General features: G+C 33.8%; 2 protein-coding genes across 3 annotated transcripts; one reads left to right on the top strand and one right to left on the bottom strand.

Annotated features, from left to right (window-relative positions):
• Window positions 1-957: 957 nt before the first annotated feature.
• LOC105837555 (b(0,+)-type amino acid transporter 1) lies at window positions 958-22,214 on the top strand. Of its 2 annotated transcripts, none has more exons than XM_012682437.3 (5): window positions 958-1,475; window positions 18,821-19,956; window positions 20,183-20,396; window positions 20,917-21,222; window positions 21,811-22,214. In XM_012682437.3, exons 1-5 carry the CDS (start codon window positions 1,451-1,453, stop codon window positions 21,873-21,875), a joined length of 1,746 nt encoding a protein of 581 aa, XP_012537891.1. In that variant the 5' UTR covers window positions 958-1,450; the 3' UTR covers window positions 21,876-22,214. The 2 variants fall into 2 exon arrangements, with proteins under 2 accessions (XP_012537891.1, XP_012537890.1); XM_012682436.3 differs by lacking the exon at window positions 958-1,475 and adding an exon at window positions 15,798-16,405.
• On the bottom strand, window positions 22,066-23,322 carry LOC105837557 (uncharacterized protein C1orf131 homolog). Its single transcript, XM_012682440.3, has 2 exons — window positions 23,215-23,322; window positions 22,066-23,021 (listed from the first exon to the last, which is right to left on the bottom strand). The coding sequence occupies exon 2, from the start codon at window positions 23,007-23,009 to the stop codon at window positions 22,506-22,508; it is 504 nt and encodes a 167-aa protein (XP_012537894.1). The 5' UTR covers window positions 23,010-23,021; window positions 23,215-23,322; the 3' UTR covers window positions 22,066-22,505.
• Between the last annotated feature and the right edge of the window lie 74 nt (window positions 23,323-23,396).

Consider the following 23,396-nt stretch of genomic DNA (forward strand, 5'->3'; position numbering starts at 1 on the left):
TAAATAAATGCGCAGTACCAAAAAACAAATATATTAACATTTTAAAAAATTGATTAAATTTTAAAAAATTGATTAAATTTTTTTAAATGTTAATATACTTTTGTTGTAAATAAGAATATAAATTCTCTCTTGTTAAAAGAAATGGATGTACATTTATATATATATTTATAAAACTATATTAAAATTCTGCTGTAAAAATACGCAAACGTTTATCTAAATCGAACGTACGAGAAGAGTTAAATTAACAGTTACTAAAATTAAGGAGATTTTGATTTTACAACATTAGCCAAAAATAACAAAAATTGTAGGCTTTTTAGATTTTTTTTTTCCCCCGAATCAATGATATAAAAGATTTTGATTGTAAATGTTCGAATTTTGATTCCAGCTGCAAGGAAAAAAAACAAAATTTAACTTGTAATGGAGAAAATGACCCTATTTTGCTGCAGTTTTAGGTAAATAACTTTTAAACAATAAGTGAAGCAAATAAACTTGTACGAATATTACAGTTTTATTAATATACAAAATTTGATTTAATTCGTAATACTATTTTGTCATTAAATTTGCAAATAAGTATCATAAAATGCAATTTTACATAAGAATCAAGAACAAAAAAGTAAATTATTTTTAAACTAGTAAGAAAATTATATTCAAACTTTGCAGAGATTCAAACATAATGACAGAACAATCTGTAAAATTTTTACAATTGTTGATAATAGTTTGAAAGGTGACACATGCATCCTTAACGCGCCGGCGTCAGACGTCGTCCTGCGTGCTCCCGCACGCAGGAGTCGCGTGAAGAGCGCGAAATAACCAATGAATGCTTTGCACCATTCCGGAGTAAGGATTCACGGCTGGCGTCGCTCCGGCGTCGGTATCGAGCGAATTCTCCGACGCGCGCACCGCACCGCGCCGGTTTTCCTCGCTTCACCCTCGCGTCTCTCGACTCCCTTGCCACCGGTGGCTTTGGTTGAGACCTCGCCTCTGACGAACGCCCAGTAAAGCGCGAAAGCTTGATGAGGGAGCATCGTGGAGGCATTACTCTGACAGAGGCATCGACAGTCAATTAAAAGAAAGAGAGACATCGAGAGAAAGGAGGCACATCGTGGATAATTAAATCCAACGTACCGAGTCTACGACGTCGTCGGCGAGGAACGAGCGAGAAATTAAAGGAGAGACGCGAGAGGATAAAACGCAACAGAGGGAGAGAGGTGAGCGTGTGCTGAGAAGGGTGGCGAGAGGAGACAGCAGCGGCCGGTTCCGGAAGTAGAAGGGCAGAGGTCGAGCGGGGCGGCGGAAGAAGGGACGAGTGCGAGTGGACGAGGACGAGAAGGACGCGAGGACAGCAGTTGCGAGAAGGCGCGAACGGCGGTGGTTGCATTGAAAAGTAGCGGCGTGGTGTCATGAGAGGCGGTCTCACGGTCCGCCCTTCTTATCGGTCCCTCCAAGAGTCATGCATGTCGCGCCCCTCAAACGAGGTAAGCGCGTAATCATCGGAGGAGCAACCTCCTTTTAAGATGAAATCGTCGCGCTAATGACAGGGATGCCGGTCGCATCAGATCGTCACTATAATCGTCGGTTTAACCAACTCTGCAGTTCCGCTTTCTAATTCTCAAAGAAAGTCGGCCCGAACCGTACGATTGATTAATAGATCGGTTTTAGAAATTCTTGAGAAAAAAATTCTTAAAACATAACATTTTATATTAAATAAATTTTGTCTTCTGGCTTCTTGTGAATAAAACAGATGCGATCGGACTTCCCACGACATATAAGAAGTAAAGTACATTTTTATAGCCTCGTTGAACACGTAGTTATTTATTCACTGTAGAATTTTATGTTGCTTTTATTCTGAACTTTAGAGCTTCGGGACGACAAAGATAATCCCGTGGAAAAGTAAAATTAAATTAAATTCGAATTTCGAAGACAAAAAGATTAGATCATTGTGCCGCAAACCTCGCGATTAATGGTCTCATATCTCGCCAGTTTGCACGCGATACGCCCACGTTTGTTTGTTTGTAATGGAAGCCATACTCGTACGCTTCTTGCATATAATCACATTAATCATTCAGAAAAAAACCCTTTAAAATGTTTAAAAGTAATACAAAATTTTTAATGCGATTAAATAATCTTTATTTGCGCATTGTGTAATTTATTAAAATATTATTTTTAAAAACTAAGCAAAAAATGGATTGCCATTACAAATTAATTAGTATCGATGAGAAAGTGACTCTACATATTAATAAAAAATATTTTAACCATCTAAATAAAATATTACGTAATTGCCAATTATTATTTATTTTTTTTTGCATGGAACTTTAGAATTTATTTATGTATTATTACCTTAATTTTGAGGAAATGTAATTGAACAAAATTATTGACTAACGCGCGCATTTCGTATTGTTGAAAATTCTCTAATATTTTGTAGATAATATAAATTTATTAAGAGTAATATATGTAATATATAAATTTATTAGGTGTTATAAATTTAATCGTCAATTTATTGCTCAGAAGGAAAGATACGAGGATACCCTCACTTTTTGCTTCTTTCTTTCAACGGGAAAAGTAGCTTTCATTAAGGAGACACTTGTTTAAAAAACACTTGTTATAAAAAAAACACGTGTTTACACGTCGGTAAAATGTGATAACGAGATAATAAATAAAACAAATAAAACAGCAAGAGTACGTCGTTCCTCATATTTAGAAGTTCGATAACAATCACGTGGTTGAATTCTCTTCCTTTAGCTAAAAATAGCACTGGAAAACGAAAATATCCTTATAAGAATATTCTATTAAGTCTAGAATATCTTGAGAGTGTTATCTCGATGAAAACAATGCCAGATTGTATATGTGTACGTACGTATTCCAAACATACTACGCGTCACACGTACTCTACATATTAGACTAGACATCGACGTCATTCTGCGAATATAATCTAACCTATTAGTACAATGGAAGCGGAGAGGGGAAGAGAGAGGAAAGTGCGTCTGCACTCTCTGGGGTTTACAAAGAAAAATTTCATTAAAAAAAATAAAAATAGCTTTATTATTCAAGTATATCTATATTTTCTCATCAGCTCATCTAAAGAGAGAGCGCAGTTGCTCTCAATGCTGCTGTGACGTTGATATCGAGTATCGGTGACGTTTTACGACTGCAGCTAACATTAAAAGGCGTTAGGCATACTCTTATTAATTATGAAACATGAGGAGTAGTTGAAGGCCAGTGAGAAACACGTGGACGTCATGAAGACATTTCCTTTCAGGGTGTGATCGATGAAAAGCGATAGCTTAAACGCTTCACTCTTGCAAAAATAAAAGGTATTTATAATTTTAATACCGCCTGTGATGTATATTTGATTTTTTATTATAGAGAGACATATATTTACAGTTTAATATTTTTTTTGCATTAAAAGATTATTAAAGCTTCTGATAGAGATTATTACAAATTTATGGCGACAGAGATTCAATGAGAACTTAAGTCCTTCCTTTTATGACTTTAACTACTTGGTGGAGTAATAAATAATTTGCGGACACCCGGTGTGCCTGCAATTGAAGGCAACGAGTGACTCGCGTCACGAATGCACTCAAATGAGTTAACAAACGAAAAACCTGTTGGTCGCGTCCTCGTGGTTGAACATAGTGTGCCAAGAAATATCCAGTGGTTACTCTCTCGTATAAATTCCGAGATGCTTGCTAATTATAAATGTCTTACCATTGAATCTCTTATTTCCTTTGTTAATGAAAAACGAGTTCTGCTAGGTGCGATTAGGTGAATTTGCGGCTGTCGATCATTTTTATGTGCGATACTGCATAAAATTGCATGTTGCATAATCCTGCGTGAATTTCAAATTTACATACTGTTAGCCGAGGGCATAGTAGAATAAAAAGTGTAATCAAACCGGCAATAACCGTAATGACTCAAATTATCAACGAAAGTAATAACAAAAAATAATTAAAAGTGAAATAACCATTGATTGTATTGAAAAACAATAGAAAATCGTTAATTTGAATAAATTATGATAAAAAATATTTTTTTATTAATAAGTTCACCATGCAAATTAAAACGATAGCTTTGTAACAAAACTAAATTTTTAATATTGTTTTTTTACATTTTATTCAATAAATTATTAATAACAGTTATAAAAATTATAATTGGCTGCATCTTGAAATACATTTTAGTCTGAGAAGCACTTCTCGCGTGTGAGAAACCGTTAGTACTCTCTATTTAACTTTTTCGCGACATCGTCTCGCGATGATTAATGATTCGATGTCATTTGAATGTCTCGTATTTTCTTCTCTACGATTTGTTGAAAGTGAGATTTTAAATCATTTGCAGCGCAAAAACCGCAGTATCGATTATTGATATTTACAAAAATAAAAACAGTGAATGACTAAAAAGTTAATTTATAAATTAATTAATTATTTAATAATGTTTATGAGTAATAATATACTTATAAAATTGTGTTCGATATAATAAATAATCCTAATGTATAATGAGTATATTAATAATTTATAAGTCAATAACTTACTGGTTATGGTTAAATGAAAACAGCGTGTTATGGTTAGACAGATTGAAACCGAGTGTCGGAATGCGATCGATTCCACTTTGAGAACCATCGGATATACTCGATAACGATCTTCGCGTCGAATATCCGCTTTCTTACTATTGTTGCAAAATACTAATACGCGATAAAGCGAAATATCCACTTGAATCGACGAGGGCCTCTAATTCGTGATTAATCGCCAATGGCGATTATGATGCTATCGAGTTTCATCCATTCATATCTAGTATGCCTGGAGGGTAGCCTTTTATGTATCCTTTAAGCTATAGAGTTCATTGATAAAATTATAGTTACGTAAAAATGTGTGAGTTGTACACTTTAATAAATATCTTAAATTTATAGATACTTGCACATGTGACATAAAATGGCTTTTCTGTGTCTCAAAATATAATTTCTTATCTGTTTTATATCCCTTTTATTGAATTGTATACTATTTGTATATAAAATTTTAATCGATATTTGTATCTTCTTTTTCTTCTTCTTCTCTCTCTCTCTCTCTCTCTCTCTTTTCTCTTTCTCTCTCTGCGTGTGCGTATACGTGTCTCATTGACTATCTTTCACATGTGTTATTCCTTTTTAACCAGTAAAAACTTCTAAAAATGGCAGTAGAGACATCGATTTTGTTAGGGAATTGCTTCTCTATAATAACTTTCGCAAGTTTACTCTACTTTGTTATGAAAGACTCGTTTTACCCGCGTGACCTCTTACACACCAGGAATAGATTTGCGCTGTCACAACGTTCTCTTTTTCCTATGTCGAAACAAGTGCTTTCCCGATAACGTTAATGTACTTTCCCACCTACATCTCGTAACTTTTGCCACAGAACGTTCCAATCTCGACAGCTTAACACGAATATTGTTCAACCACCGGTGAATGATCCACGTGTTTTATCAACGCTGACAATATTTGATATCGTTTGCTTTGAAAAGTAAAACGCTAAGAAAATCTTATTTGACGCTAAAATGTATCTTAAAACTATTTCAGATTAAAAAAAAATTATGCGCGACACCGTTTACATTTTATTCTAATAAATAAAATAAAAAAGTAAATTTCCTAAATCCTATTGAAATATTAATTAACATTATAATATCTGTTACGTTAACTTTAATAACGTCTTTTGGGAATAGATTTTGTTATCTATTAGAAATAAGTAAAGCACGTAACTAAAGATTATAACGAGTGTTTTAACGATAATTTTTAAAGGTAATGATAGAAGGCACTAAGAATACGTTATATTTTTACAAAACGAATGACATCAAAACATCTACAATCTACATATGAAAGACAAGAATTTATCGTTGTAAATTCTGCAAAATACGTGTTACTCAGTGTTATGACTTCTTAACTTTTTAGTATCTCGTATAAAAAAAGAAGTTTTGTCTCCAATTGTGCCACTTATGAGCAAAAGTCTTGGTTAGACCTCTTCTCTCAACGAGAAGCATACTCGTAGAGTGCTGTCGATTGTCGTGCGTTACTTTAGCGTAGATTCATTGATGAAAGCGCCTCATGTATGAGTTTGCGTGCAGAGAATAATTGGCTTAAACGAAACATTGCTCCTCTCACATTGTTACTTCCTCTTTCTCTTTTTCTCTCTCGTCTCTCATCGATTCGAGCTTGTTGAGAAGTCTATCTATTTTTCGTGTCCGTCTATTTATGTCCACTTTAGCACGCCGTATGTCCATTTTGAACTGTTAAAAATAAATTCGTGATTGTGTTTATTTTTGGCCACGAGATTTGGGCATGTATTACTGAATTAAATCAAAGAGATAGATGAAAAAAATATAAGAAATATCTTTTATATACGTATATGAAACGTCAGAGAAGTCATTGGTCCGTCGCGACGCTATTTAGCATTAGGTCACACTAATCACGTGAATTTATTCATGTGATTTGCCAGATGAGAGGCAAGTAGTCCAATTTAACGTTCAACTCTAAAGTGGTATCTCTGATATTACGCCAGCAAGAAAGTTATTCATATTATCTCGGTAAAATATTTACAAATTTGTGAAGCATAGATTGTAAAATATTAATTAAGCAAACTAATGGAAAGTTGGAAGTTCTTGGCAAGTAATTATTGTGAGAAAGAAGAACTTACTTATTTTATAATATTAACTAAATTTGAAAGATAATTCACAAAGATAAATAATAAAGTAATTTTTTAATTTTTATTTTTAATTATATTAATATCACATTTTATATAGAGTTTATGATTATAAAATATTGAAAGAGATAATATAGTCTTATTAAAAATTTTATTAAAAAATACACACACACACACATATATTGTATATATGTTATAGCAAATTATATATACATATATACGCGCGCGCGCGTGTGTGTGTGTGTTTACTATTAACATTTGTATGCAATGATCAGTCGGGTGCATTATTTGGCTCGCTGCGTTAGGATATTCGTAACGTCATATCTATCATAAAAGACGAAGGATCAAGCAAATCGATTTCACCTCATTCGCGCTCAATGCTACTGACACGTGTAACGAAGCGTGGATATTTTTGAAACAAATCGCGTTTCGGTCAGGCGGAAAGCATCGCGTGCTCCAGAATCTCTCTCTCTCTCTTCCCCTGGCGTTTCTCTGGTTACACGAGATGACGCAATTCCACGTAGCCTCCTCCGCATTTGATCTCATATTGCATAAGTCGTCCTAATAAAGGCTAAAATGTGACAAAGTGATTCAATTAAATGGAAAAGAGATACATCGCACACTTGAAAGAAACGTACAGTTGACGGATTTAAGAATTTAAATTGAATTATTAATAATCGAGATGAAGAGGTATATGTGTGTGCGTGTGCGCACGTGCGTTCTTTTGTGTGTGTGTGTGTGTGTGTGTGTGTGTGCGTGCGTGCGTGTGTGTGTGTGTGTGTGTGTACGCGCAATATTTTTTTAACAATTTCTAATTTGTACAGAATTAATAATTTTTTTTACACAGTATTATTTTTGTAAAATCAGAACGCGAGTGTGTTATATTTAATAATATAAAATATATTATTAAATTGTATAGATATTATTCTATTAATCTTATTTTATGATAATTACACAATTTATAATAATTATAATTTATTTTTCTATTAGCTAATAGTTTGTTGTATAATAATAATTATTTTTACGCATTTTTAAATAAGTTTTCACTTAAAAGAAATTTCAATAATTTAGGAGTGATTCATGAATAAAAATTGAAATTTAAAAGATTATGAAAATTGATGATTCTTCTCGCTTCTTCCTGACGTCTCTTCGCTAATGGAAAATTCACTCTAAACTTCTCAAAGGATAATGCCCCGTATCTTGTTTTAGTACTATAACATTTCGTGCATAGAAATGCCATCGTGATTTTTTTAACGAGGAATCTCCTTGCAGTCCTTGGAGTTACGATTATTTTTCGTGGCGTCACAGTTTTGCGTCACAATTCTTGAACGAGAAATTCTGAACTGTCGTACAGAACGGGATTATATGATCGTGCACGTGTGTCGGTCGATAGAAGGCGAAATAAATAACGTGAACAATGCGACTAACATTCGCGGCGGCCGCATTATTAAAACAGCGCATTAGATCGTAAAATGAAGGTGGCCCTGAGAAATTGCATTCCTAAATCGGTGTTTATAAAATACTGCCCCCCTTCCCCCTGGAATGCTCAGAACGATACCCTGATACTATCGATAAAAGTTACCAGCATTTCAATTCGCCCACGTCCGTTCTTTTCCATTTGTATTCGAATGCAATTCTTCTCTATCAATAACTTCACAATTCATATTTCCACAGTTAATATAATATACGTACATTCCTGGAATGCATTTGATTACAAATACAATTGAATGAAATATTAATCTTTAAGATTCTCAAGAAAATTAGATTTATATTTAAATTACTTGAACGTTAAAAAATATCGTCAATAAAAAGTCCTATATTTACATATGTATAAATTTTTGTTTATATTTTAATAACGAATTAAATTCTTATGTTATATATTGTTCAAATATATAAAATTATAAATTTATTATACGTACATATTATAATATTAATATTAATATACATATAATTATTAATTTTGAAAAAAATATTTTTTTTAATAATATAACTTTTCATTATACTGGCATACAATTTGGGATGTATTTTACAAAATTATACACATTTACAAAATCAATGAAATGTATAATTTATACGATAAGACTAAGACAGAAAAACATTAACGATTATGACGTAATTTCAAACATATACATAATATTATACGTTTTAGCTGATTTGTATATACATAATTATAGATGTTTATATTGCTATGTTGAAATAACTTTTCAAATTTCAAGCATAGTCTTCTTGAGAGACAATATTTGCCTGTTACGACACACAATTTCTCAGTATTGAAAAGTTTAAGTCCCTCAGTATTCAATACATAACGCGAGAGTAATAGGCTCTTAGCGAATAAATTATAATTATGATAATTATAATTTGACAGCAATACCTCGAACACTTGAATAAATTTGCTTTCTGGACGAGCATAATTGTGCATAAACGTTCCTGTCTTGAAGTTAAAGCGATTGTTCTGTGAACAACAAGAAAATTGTTATTTTAATGACTCTATGTTGTGTGTCTTAAAAGAAAATTAGTATGCGAAGCAATATTGTTACGCTTTTAAAAATGTAGTAAAACTGTAAATTTGTTTCTTGTGGAAAAATTTACTAAATTCAAGTGTATAACAGAAGTTTTTGAGAAAAATCTTTTGAAAGAAAATCTGTGCATAAAGCGAAAACAAGTGTAGTGAAAAATTATAAATTTTTCTAAAAAAAATCTCGGATGCACGTGCTAACAATTAAAATAATTACATTAAAAAGATGTAACATGCGATATATGCATACATTTGTTTAATTATTTTTTTAAACACTATATAGGATTTCATATTTTTTTATTTGTACTAGATTGTTTTACAATTTTCACGGTTTTATCAATACAAAAATTATACTACGCAGTCTGTAGAGGAACAACGTCATATCAATCATTCTGACTTTTTTGTTCGTTACTCCAGTGCTTATTTCAGTTGAATTATCAGACAAAAAAATTACATCGCAAAAAGCGACCCAAATAGCGAGATCCCGCGCGTCGGAACAAAAAAGTCCATTGAGAATTAAAACTAGAAATGACTTATTGTTAGTCTTGCTACGTACGAGGTGTCCCAGAAGAATCCGTAATTTTCTCTCAGTCAAAAATATTAGAAGAAATTAGGAAAAGAATAGATGATATGTTTGTTAAAAACTATCATGAAATTGGAAGATTACTTTTTATAACATTTCTTACATTAAACTTAAAAGTAATGTAGATTTCACTGTTTTAATTCTCATAAAACCAAATTAAAATTTTAATTGAAGTATTTTAATCTCTTTTATAAAATATCGTAAAAAAATTTTATCAAAATAAATAAATTTGTTTGTGTATAATGTATATAATGTATTATTTTAAAACACGATATTTTTTTATTCTATTATTTTAATTACATTTTAATTGCATTTATAATATTTTAATTTTTTTAAAACGTAACTTCCATAAAAGACCAGTTTCTTTTTGCCTTTGAAAGATAGATGAAGAGAATTATTACTTTTTCTTTGTAATTCCGACTTCAATGTAAGAAGTGAACGATAGGATGAACGCAATGACATGGCTCCGACAACGAGCTCGATGGGATTCTTTTTATGATCGACATGACCTTGCCCGTGAAACGCAGTATAGTAATTCGCTTTCCGGCACCTCCGCGGATAGAAAACGCTCGTTTATTCGTTCCGCATGCGTCTCAAATCAGGCACAATGAGATCATTGCGACACTTAACAATGAATGGTTATGGTTATTAATGCGATTTGACCTACGACAGCGCGTTAATGTCGCGAAATGCGTGTCGTTTTAATTCTCAGTATCATATATCTCTCTAGATAGATACATACGACGAAGTACGTGATAAAACATATATGACGCTATCCAGGTGAAAATTGATTTTATCTTTAATCAAGACTGCTCGAAATAATACAAATGTGTGAGCTATAAATGAGAAAACGGGTAATAACAGTTAACACGCAGTTACACGACGAGATACGAACAACAGTCAGTCAATCATCCGCTGACTGGACAGCTTTATTAACAATAAAACGCTTCACTTTTCAAAATTAGAAGTCTTTCTGGCTACAAAATTAAATAAGATTGGTCGCAAATTTGCAAATCACACAAGATAAACATTTTTCACTGATTTTATCTACTTCGAGTTTATTCACTGAGGAAGATCTCAATTTCATAATATTGAATCTATATTTGTTATTAATAAACTGTCCGATTTTTAGATAGGTCGATTGACTCGTGATTAAAAAACTAATTGCTTACGTTGCTAAGCTCTTTTATTATCCTTTTATTTATTAATTGTACAGATCTTTTTTAGTAATTTCTTTAAATGTGAAAAATTTAGTTATAAATTTATTTTAATATTTAATCTGTTTCTCTCTCAAAGATTTTAAAGATTTAAACATGAATGTACTTCAGTCTTTATTCCAAGTAACAGATCTGTCATTAAGAAAGTAATATTGAATATATTCTCAGACGCTTTTATTCGTTATTTACCCTAAAAAATATCTTTTCGGATATCTCGCATGATTTATATCTAGACTTTTAAATTTTCCAAGATTATTTTTACGTTCCTCCTTAGCTACTGAAATCTAATTTATAATCAAGCTCGATTCTGTCGGTCATTTTTCGCGACACCCCGTGTATGTTGGCGCGTCGACGACAACGATTATCATCTCTGACACGTTGTTGATGAACGCCGTCCGATCGGTCACTTTACTGTCGTCGTGTCGTGTTTACACTTCGCAGAATTTTGTAATTTAATCCACCCCAATTAGCTACGCTGAAAGAATCGAAGAGGCGAAGGGGAAATCACAGGTCTTTGCCTCGTTCCCTTATCATCATTTTCGTCGCCGTCGTCATTTAAAGTCATTGGAAGCACGCGTACACATGCATTCCCTAGCGTCAGCGACAATCACATTATTAAACGACACGCTGGAATATCGGTCGCAAATGATTTTAAATAAGGCTGGATTACGCGATCGTGTCACACAAAAGGAGTCGCAACGCAATTTCCATTTTGTCGCGGCGATAAATATCACACAATAAATCTCACAAAATCGAAAATTGTCGCGACGCTTTTCGAAAATTATTCAATTTAACGGAAATAGCGTGGCTATTCTCTTGATGTGTATCTGCGCTTAATGGAGATGTTGCAGGTTTTAAATTGTTTAAAAAAAGAAATATTTTTTTCTTAAAATAAATAGGACACATTTGTAATTTTTTAAAATTTAAAACATGCTTTTTTACACTTAATAATTAATTATATTTTTTTAAAATATACATAAAAGGAACGCTGCAAAGAATTAAATAAAAGTTTAATAATTGTATAAATTTAGATCTGAAAATCACTTTATTGTATTCTCAGAATAATTATGTACGATGCTCGAACTAACTTATAGAACATCAAAATTTTTTGCAGCATTCCCCACCATACTTGAGTGTTCTTCATAATTATTTTAATGGTCTGATAATTATTTTCAGATCTATATGTAGCTAAATATTTAGATACTTCAGCAGTTCAGCAAAACCATTCTTTCTGTGTATAATAAGTAACGCAGTAAATAAGTTTATTTGAGTGAAATGATCTCTCGCTAATGCCAATTTTATCGTCACATCCCAGTTTCTCATTATATTTAGTATTTATGCGTTTACGTTGTTATACATCACATCTTTATTTTGTATACGAAAACATCTCTGTTACGCGTTGGAAATTGTTATAATAATATTAGCGAAGTTTCAACAACTGGTGTAACAACGTACGTGATGGATGAACTATGAGATGATGAGACAAATAAATCAGTTCATGATGTCAACCAAAAAATACGCATACCGCAAGTCCGAGACAGTGAGAGTCGGCCAAAAGAGATAATTTACAGTCACGACAATGCTAGCAGGAAAATCGAATGGCGTTGTTATCACAACATTGTTATTAGCGAGAGATCCACTATGCTTTTTCATTCATTGCAATTCGCAGAGGAAACGTCAGGGTTATAGTAATTATTTAATCTTTGAAAGAATTGGATAACATTTAAATATATTATATGAATATAACTGAAATGATTTGTTATCTACTAAATATACCATAAACTAAAACAGCTAGGCCTGACTAATTCCGCACTGCTACTACTTAATTCTTTAAGTATAGATTACATAGCTGAAGAGAGTGGCATTTCAATTTCTAATATTTTTAAAAAATTTTATTCAGGAAAAAAAGTATTCTGAATTAATTGTGTAGTTTAATTGTGATTCAACTGTCAATAATTGTGGTTTAGTACGTGCACGCAAACCCGTACACGTTAACATGTAATTATAATTGTTCTTTGAATGGATCTTATGTGGATGTATGAAATGTCTTGAGACCCTCTACATTTGATTTTAATCAAAGTTTTGATAGTTCCAGGTTAAAATTTAATTAAATGTTAATTAGAGTGACAAATAATGAGTGAGAATACGTTCTGCTTTCGCTACAAGTTGCTGCAATATTAATTACTACAGTGAATAACATAATTGAGAAGTTACACCGCAGTTTCCAATATTATATTTAATTCTTTCAATTTTCAATCTTTTGCAAAAGACGAATTAATTAATTATCAACAAATTCTTTTTCGAAAAAAATATTTTAATTACATTGAATTAACAGAATTTAGAAACTATACTTATTATTTTACAGTAAATAAATTAAATAAAATTTAAGTAATTTATTCAAGCTTGCACGTATAGAAGTTATGATCTACCTCACAATTTGGCTTGACATGTGTTTGCATAGCGATCATTTCTCCCGTTGAGTTCTCTTGTTTTTCATGATCCCGACCTTGTTCTGTTAAATTGACCTCGAAAATGTCATTGTACTTTTGCCAGCAGACCAGGTGATAAATTCTTAAAAGTTATGCCTTCTTTTTTAATTACCCTAAGGCATTCAGCAAATTGAAGGTAGTTCGATGGTAATTCGAGGAATCTCGATTATCTTTACGATGCTCAGTAACAATGACAATCTAATTAAGACAAATGGATGCTTAATCGATTAACTGTTTAATGGATAATATAGCTAAATAATTAAAATTTTAATTCGTCTTCTTAGCATCTGCTCGACGAAGTAGTCGATCCTAAAAAATTGGCATAAAGACTTACTCATTAACTGTATAATTAATATTTAACTTATATATAGTTAATAAATTAAATACAATTTAAAAATTATATACAATTAGTTAACATAATCTTATCTTGTTCATAATTGGTTTTCTATAATGTAATTTATTAGTAATTTAATTAAATTTTAATAATGTACGAGATATTTTTGCTTGTCTAAATATTGATGCTATATCTGTGTTTAATGCAATTGCATATTTACATTTAGCTTTTATTTTATTTAGTAATATTGCAATAAATTATTATTATTGCTATTATCAAGTCTAAAAGACTCGGCGATTTTTTTTTACCCTTTTCGCACAAATACAATCTTTAAGTTACGTGTCTTAAAGCAATGATTCTTTTTTAGCGAGGACATTGTACCTTTTTCCAATAACTACGTTTGTCTGCCCGTACATAATAGAGAGGACGATGCCATTCTATTCGATTCGTTTTTTAAACACGACTAATTCCTAAAGATCGATAAATACCATTGTTCGATAGTTTAAAAGACCTGTCGTACATGAAGGCGTTTAATCCTTTGAAGAAAACTGTCTGCAAAACTTTAGATTTACTTGTTCTTAGAAATATATTTCTCTCCCTCTTTTTCACAGGATTACAAATTATACTTTTTATAATCTATAGCTTTTACTTTTTTTATAATTAATCATATTATTATTATTTTTTTATATTATACTACACATATTTGCTTAAAATTTTTTAAAAAATAAAGAGACAAATAATAAACATATATTTAAATTTATAAGAGAAATTTTTAATAGAATCTATGTTCGATATAATTTAATTGTTACAGCGCAGTGTTCGAAATATAATAAATTGAAAAGGAAAAGCTTTCTGGCGTAAAATTTTGGCAAATGAGAGAGGTTGACTTCAATTCTCTGTGCCGAATCTATAATTTCCTGCAGAACCGTGGTCAATGCATGTGGTCAATTACGATAAGCGCGCTTTAATATCACGGTAAATGACGTTACATTGACCATCGATTTTACAGTCAATGAATGCGCATATTTCGCGATTTCGTGCAATATTGTTTTCGTGAATCCGGTTTATCGGGGACGGCGTGCGAGCGTGTAAAATTCTAAACAATGAAAATATTGTTTTGTTGGCATGAGTGGTCGCTCCTCATCACTGTTCCACGTTTTTGGCTATACGACCAAACGCGCAGCTGTTCATCATACGAGATAATCAAGTCAAAGAGAGGTGAGAGGGACGCTATGTGACCAAACCGGTATATCGTCGCTCAGAAATACACGCGCGGGGTCAAAGTAGAAATTTACGATTCTCAGCAGTGACTCTGTTAATAATTCTAACAATTTGTCCCTGATTTTTGCAGGGAAATAATATTGTTCTGTAACTATAGAATTAGAACTTCTGTTATTCTAATAAATATAAAAAAATGTGTTCAAATTTATACTTATTAAAAATCTGGAATATTCTAGAGCTCTAATAATAATTTATAATAACTTTTTTTCGACATTGAATTTCTTAACATTGAAAACGGAAATTAATAGAAATTAAAATGGAAACACATATTTCTATCGCGTTAATTACCGGTTTATTTTCGCATTTAATTAAGAATATGAAATCTCTCGTATAAATTACTGCATTAAGCAAAAATATTAAAAAATTTATGTGTAAAGTATATTAATTTATTTCAATAAACAAATATTTAAGTATGGCAAAATAAAGTTTTATTCCTAGCAAATAAACTAATTAATTATTTTTATATAATTATAATTAATAATATATATAATTAATAATATTTATATAATTATAATTAATAATAAACTAATAAATTAAAGAAAAATGAGGTATATTTTGCCAGAAATGTTTTGTCATTGCAGTTAAATTGTTTTATAAGCAATAAGTATTAAAGAAAACGTTATTCGCGAATATAAAATCTTTCGAACAAAATTAGTTTTCTAAAGATTTAACATTTAAATGAAAATCCGCATTTCTATCGGACAGGTTTCTTATCGAATTGAATTACACGTTTATTCACATATACAATATCTCTCGAGTAAAATTACTGTTCTCCAAGGAACTAACGTTATCTTATTTGCTCGTAATTCGTTCCCCGATGAATAGTTCGATTTTCACGAGCAACGTCGAAGCGGAGCGACGCGCGGGGCAGTAAGTGCGCATCCGATCAGATCGATACCTCGGAGCGGGGTCACCTTGAGAAGGGAGGCGCGCACACGCCCCCGCTTCGCGCCTTCGAAATTCCCGCGCCGCCGGGCCGGCAAGTTTCGCGCGCATTTTTCGTCTGGTTATTTATCGTCGGCGAAAGAGGAGCCGGCGCGCATGGCGCGGCGTTTTGTCTCGTTCTTGGCGCTTTGCCACGCGAACTATTACGGTCGCGATGCGGCGACTGCGTGATAATAATATGATAATCGCCGTCACATGGTGCGGGAGTACGCGGGGGTTGGTTGGCGAGAGGCGGTCACGTGGCCGCCGGCGCCGCGGGCCAATCGCGCGCGGCAGTTCGCCACCCCACAGTAAACGAAAGGGATGCGGTACGGGCCGGTTGGTCTTCTCGTCGCGCCCTCGAGTGATTATCTGCGTCCGGCGATCTGCTCGTTCACGACATCCGGTATGACGATTCTTCTACGATCGCGTTAACGCCGATTGTAAATTTGACAAAATATAAAGCGATGGAGGATTCTAAACATTGAAAAAAAAAACAGTTAAAATATTAAGAAGTAAATGTTACTTGTGCTACTTAATGTTTTCTTCGATATTTATTGGCTATATAAAATTACTGTGAAATATATCTTTTTTTTTATTAGTGAGTTTATTTGTGCTAAAAATAAAACTTTAATTCACTGCATTTAAGTAAGAATTTATTTTAATGAAATAAACATTATATATCCCAAATAAATTGCAAAATAAATTAAGTACATTAAAATAAATTTTTTAATTTTTTTTTCAGTGTATAATGAAAAAAAAATAGAAAATGTTAGCAAACAAGTGTTACTTGTAACGTTTTCTTCAATATTTATAAAAAAAGATTGTAATGACAAAATATACATTTCTGTGAAGTATAACTAAATCTTTTTATTAACTGATTTACTATGAAATAAAATTTTGTCATCATTAATTTAAATAAAGATTTATTTTAGTGAAATAAATATATCCCAGATATAAAATTTAAAATTTAAAGTATCTTTTTCTCAATATATATTTTAACTTTTCGGAGCTGATGTTAAAGTCTGTAAATACAATTACGCTGAGTTTGTAAGACGCATTTGATTTATGTTGACTAAAAGAGGCTAATTAATTTCAGGGGAATAAAAATGACAATTTGTATTAAAAAATAATGACTGAATTTTATTTTAACAATAAATTAAGATTTATAATTGACAATATATATAGGTTTATTAGACTCACTGTCACCTCCGGAAAATTAATACATCGATGCGAACAATTTGCGATTGCGTGCGGTGGATAGTTATGTTCACACGAACGTCGTTTCTCTGATCAAAAGTTTACGCACGCCGACGGATTGGTCTCCTTCTTCCGACGACTAGAGTCGGAAGCGGCTGTCGCGTAACAGTTGTCGCGTTTATGTAAGAAGCGGCGAAATCCAGAATTATTTCGAGCCCGGTGCGTCCACATACGATACTCCGCACGCGAATTACACGGACGAGGGCAGACCACGTGGCCTCCTCTCTCGCCGAGTGACTGGTTCTCTAAACTTAGGAACCGGCACAAATCGAATATAACGAAGTCCATTTGGTTTTCACAGAGCTTTCTGCATTCTTCCTCCTAATTCCCTTTCTCGAACGTGCGAAACGCACGTGAATAGAAGCGTGCGACGAATTGGCGCTCTAAACTCTAAAACTTCTACGGACTTTCGCCTGAGCAGCTCTTTTAATTTTCATGATGGCTCGATCCGCGGTTCATTCATCAAACTTCCATGTGCTCATTTAGCACGATCGCACAAAAGATTAATCACAACGTTTCTAAAATGATGTTTCTCCTCGGAACTCAGCAAAGTTCCGATAAGTGGAAGCAAGAGTTTTGCGATCAGCTTGATGATTCATCGAATTTAACGGGTCGCTTTTATTATTCCGATTCGTTAAGTTCTGGTCTAAATTTTGGATTCTGCAAAAGGGTTTTGATTGAAGCAGAGAATCATATAGAATCTCGTAACCCAAATAAACTGCAAAGTAGTTAAATCGATTTCTCTGCGAAAGAAAATTCAGAAACCAAATCAATATAATTAACATGATTTGCCCCCACTGGATTATTTATATTGTATCAGATACAAAAAATAGGAAGAAACTGGCCAAACTTCCAAAAGAGCCAATATAGAAATAAATATCATTGACGTTAATGCGATATTTACAATTCTTTAAATTTTCCTCTTTTTATTATTATTAAGAGAAAATCATTGTTGTAAGGCTTTATTTTTTAAGTAAGATTATTCAGAAAATCGACATTTAATTGAGTCGTTATTACTTCACGAAACAACCGACAACTTGCGACTTTGAATATATAGCTTTTGAATAAGTTACTTCATAAGACAGGTGTGATTGATCTTTTACCGTTTGAAGAAATGGGAAAGTTTCTTATGCGAAACTTCGATTTAATATATTATTTACGAAGAGTTCACTATATTGCTCGGTTCTTTGACTTTCTTAACGTAACTCGTGCTAAATAAGATTAATAGAATAACAAATAGAAAAGTCGCTTTTATAAGTAAAGAACGTCTTTCAAATGTTACTAATGTAGCAATCTATTTGTAGATATTATTCTGTTGGATAATTCTGCGAGAAAAAAATTATTCCTGTCTGAATGAATAAAGATAATTTTTTATTCAGTATACGTATTTTTTAATCGCTATAATTTGATATACATTTTATCATATTTTTTTAATTAAATGGTGGCACGATAATTTTCTAACGTCAATTATTTCGTTATTGCAATTTTTTTTATCCCTTTAGAATTTATGTTAATTTTCAATAACACATAAGTATCAAACTAACAAGATATCTCTTCGCAGCTACCGTGGGACATGATCCGCAGACGAGCAATGGCGGTCAGCCGCAACTGCAGCAACAGCAACTACAATCGGGGGGTTGGCTGGGAGGTGGCACCGGCGACACTGGCAGCGGACTGGTCTGCCGAGCTGGCAAATTGGTCAACGGCAGCAGTAACGGCAAACCGTCGTTACACCATCCTCGACAACAGCAGCGTCAACAGCAACAACAGCAGCAGCAGCAGCAACAACAACAAGGCCAAGGGTCTGGGGGTGTGGGGGATGACGAAGACGGGGGTGGAGGGAGCGGAGGGCTGGAGGGGACGGACGCAGAGGCGAACGACGCTGTTCACCTCAAGAGACGGGTGGGACTCGTCAGTGGGGTGGCTCTAATTGTCGGCACAATGATCGGCTCCGGGATCTTCGTGTCGCCGTCAGGCTTACTGTTGCGTACTGGCAGCGTTGGCATCAGTTTCGTTGTATGGACCGCGTGCGGTCTGCTGAGCCTCTGCGGCGCCCTTGCCTATGCCGAGCTGGGCACCATGAACACGAGCAGCGGTGCCGAGTACGCGTACTTCATGGACGCATTCGGCGCCCCGCCTGCCTTTCTCTTCTCCTGGGTGTCCACCCTAGTGCTTAAGCCGTCGCAGATGGCAATTATTTGCCTGTCGTTCGCCCAGTACACCGTCGAGGCGTTCACCGTCGACTGCGAGCCGCCCGACCAAGTGGTCAAGATTGTCGCCCTGCTGGCAATCGTTTTGATACTCCTGATCAATTGTTACAGCGTCAACCTAGCCACCGGCGTACAGAACGCCTTCACCGCCGCCAAACTGATGGCAATAATCGTGGTGATAATCGGCGGCTCGTACAAATTGATACAGGGTAACACGCAGCATCTGCAAACGGCGTTCGACACCATCGACGGCAGTACCATCAACATCGGTCGCCTCGCCACCGCCTTTTATACAGGCCTCTGGGCATACGACGGCTGGAACAATCTCAATTATGTGACCGAGGAGATCAAGAACCCTTCTAAGAACTTACCCAGGTCCATCATGATCGGTATACCGCTCGTCACACTCTGCTACGCGCTTATCAACATATCCTACCTGGCGGTCATGTCACCGTCAGAAATGATTGAAAGCGAGGCCGTGGCAGTGGTAAGCACCCTCGACGAGTAATTCACGCTTTTAGAGAATACATCGCTTCTCTCGGGAAAAGATCTCTTTTCAACAAAGTGATGAAACTTGAAAAGCAAAAGCAATATATAGCAATAGAAGCATACAAGTCTCCGATAACTCTCTTTGCAAGTAGTTTTTTGCTCGTTATTTTGCTCCAATCAATTTGTTTCTACATTTCGATTATAATCAAGCTGTTCCTTTGCAGACATTCGGTAATCGGATTTTGGGTGTGATGGCGTGGCTGATGCCGCTCTCCGTAGCGATCAGCACCTTCGGGTCCGCCAATGGCACCCTATTCGCTGCGGGCAGGCTCTGCTTCGCCGCGTCACGAGAGGGTCATCTGCTTAACTGCTTAAGCTACGTGCACGTGCGACGCTTCACTCCTGCCCCAGGCCTCATCTTCCATTCCCTCGTAGCAGGTATCAAATCCAGTTCAGACGAAGCGAACGAACGTGATCGCTCAACTTGTTTCAATGAATACTATTGTATTAATATAATTCCCATGGACTTGCTTGTTTATATTTAATCGCGTTTGTTAATATTTGTTCGCGCTCATTCGCTTGAGATCTGGCTTCACACATTAAATTTTTTAAATTGCTTCTCACACCCATTTGTACCGACATAAATCAACTATAATCTCGGTTGAACTTATTTTCATAATTAGAAAAAGATAAAAAGTTGAACTGAGATTAAAATTAATCTGCATTGGTGCAAATGAGCGTTAAACATTTTTTATATATAAATTTATGGCTCGTCTTTTAGATATCTTCTAAGAGATCTAAATTTTCGAGTTGTACCATGGACCTTCTTCTGGCTTATTTAAGAGTTTGTTTTATATAACGTATGCTGTTCTACTTCCAAGGCGAGACTATTGCTATATGGACTCTGACAACTTCAAGGTATCTAAATGTGTTGTAAGCCAAATTACTGATTTCGCAGGCGCGATGGTTCTCTCTGGTAACATCGACTCGCTGATCGACTTCTTCTCGTTCACCGCATGGATATTTTACGGCGGCGCGATGGTCGCCCTACTTGTGATGCGGAGGACCAGACCCAACCATCCGCGACCATACAAATGCCCGCTAGTGATACCCGTGCTTGTGCTCGTCATCTCCGCGTATCTCATAGTGGCACCGATTATCGACAAGCCCCAGATCGAGTACCTGTACGCGGCTGGCTTTATCGGTGCGGGCATGCTCGTCTACCTCCCGTTCGTAAAGTTTGGATATGTGCCCAAATTCATGGGTGGGTATATACGGCGTTACATTACCAAAATAAAGACCGTCTCAACAACCGAACGTTTAGAAATTTCTCGGTGTCTTGTATCAGTCATTAGTTTAATAATAATATATTATAATATGAAATATATATTTATACCTTCTACAAAAAAATAAACTTAATAGCTTGCTAATAAAGAAAGAAAACAAAAAATGAACTCCAATCCCTTTTTAACAATCAAAAACCCTGAAACCTATTAACAATTTACTTATTTTGAACATGAAATTCAAATTATAGAAGGAAATTAAGAATTAAAAAATTTCATAAATTTTAAGAAATTTGAAATTAAATTGAAAAATAAGGTGCATGTAAAAATTAAACTCTTAAAAAGTCTAATAAAATGATAAGAACTGCAATTTAGAAACTCAAAAAATTTGAAAATAAGATAAAATTAGAACTTTTAAAAATCTTTTTTTCAAAAATATAAAGTACAAATTTTTCAAATATCTAAAGCTAAAATTCTTATTAAAATTTACTCTCATGTTTTTTTATACTTTATTTTTTTTGCTTAATTGTAAATTTTATTGATCATTTTTATTTGTTTTCTGATTGTAGAAGGTGTCAATGCCTTCCTGCAGGTATTACTAGAGGTGGCTCCAACTGCGGCTGCCTTCGACTGATTTCATTTCGAGAGATCAACGCACAGTTCTCCAGAATGCCGAATCATTCCATTATGGCATTGCGTGAACTGTATGAATACATAAATATATCCTATTTTAAATACATGCAGACGAGAGCATTATATCCTACATATTACAAAGCTCAAGGCTGGCCCAAAAATTAATCCATATAAAAAAAGCATATATATTATATAAAAATAAATATATTATTTTATTACTTGTTATTCTTCGTACATAGTATACAACATGCAGAAGAGATATTATTGTTAGACAATAGACAGTTGATGTTGTAACAAAAGCGATGAATCAACAGAAAAATATTTTAAATGTTTGCAGTTACAAATTTGCATCTTTTTCTTCGTACATCCTTTCCTGAACTATACGTTAAATTATTACACAATATTTTTAATTTCTTTTTCATTAATTCTTTTATACATTATTTCTCAGGAATAACTCATCTAACCCGATTAAAAATATCTAATTGGAGAGTTAACAAAATTACAAAAATTTACAAATATACATTTTTATATTTAACAATCCTTACAAGATAGTTTATTCTGAACTTCTTTTCCTTGACTCTAGTATCTTCAGCAAAGTTTCATGTTTTAGAAACCGATTCTGCTGATTAATTCAACTTTTTTTTTGCTTATCCAAGACATTCTTCGATATCTTGCCATAAACCTTTAGAATGTTGCTGTCTTTCTTCTGTGCTTTCTTGAATTTTGGTTTGAGTAAACTATTGGTAAGTCCAGACTTATGTCCCTCCTGTGTCTTTCTCTCCTTCTCTTTTTTTCGACGCGTTTTTAATACATTGTAATTCTGCCTCCTGTTCTTAGGAGGTTTTGCACCTAGACTAATAGCAAGCTCAACCTTTGCTTTCTTCGCCTTTGGCTTGTCAAAACCGGACATACCAAATTTAATAACCTCATATCGCAATTTTTTCATTTCTTTTTCTTGCTGCTCCTTCAACTCGGCTGGTGTTGGTTTCGCTGATAATTTATTCTTGAGTGTCTCGTTATCCAAGTCATTTGCAAATTTTGACTTTTTCTTTGGTGCCACGTAATTCACAGATATGTAATCACTCGTCGCGGTTTTCTTGATTTGGGATCCACGCGTTGATACAAAGTCCTCCATCCTTTTCTTACACTAAAAAAAAATTAATTTTAAACGAAAATTTGCTTTATTTCTTTCCTAATCTAACCTTCCTTTAACAAATTCGAAAAACTAACTTTGAAGATAATTTAAGACTCGCGGAATAAACTAACACTTTAGCTATTTTAATAGTATAAAATAAATTCACATTTATAAGTAACTGTGATTTTAATTATATTTAACTTACATTGTTATGATAACCACGTTGGTGATATACAACACAATTCGCAGGTTTGTCCAACCCTCTTTGTATTATGCCGCGTTCACATCCACAGTAGATATGCAAAAATTATAGAATAGAGAGAAGGCTGTCTTCTCTCTGTAGAAGAAAAGATTAATTTTGCAAGAAATTTAGATGAAAATCAGACC

Source organism: Monomorium pharaonis, chromosome 5, assembly GCF_013373865.1.
Source record: "Monomorium pharaonis isolate MP-MQ-018 chromosome 5, ASM1337386v2, whole genome shotgun sequence".
Taxonomy (NCBI): domain Eukaryota; kingdom Metazoa; phylum Arthropoda; class Insecta; order Hymenoptera; family Formicidae; genus Monomorium; species Monomorium pharaonis.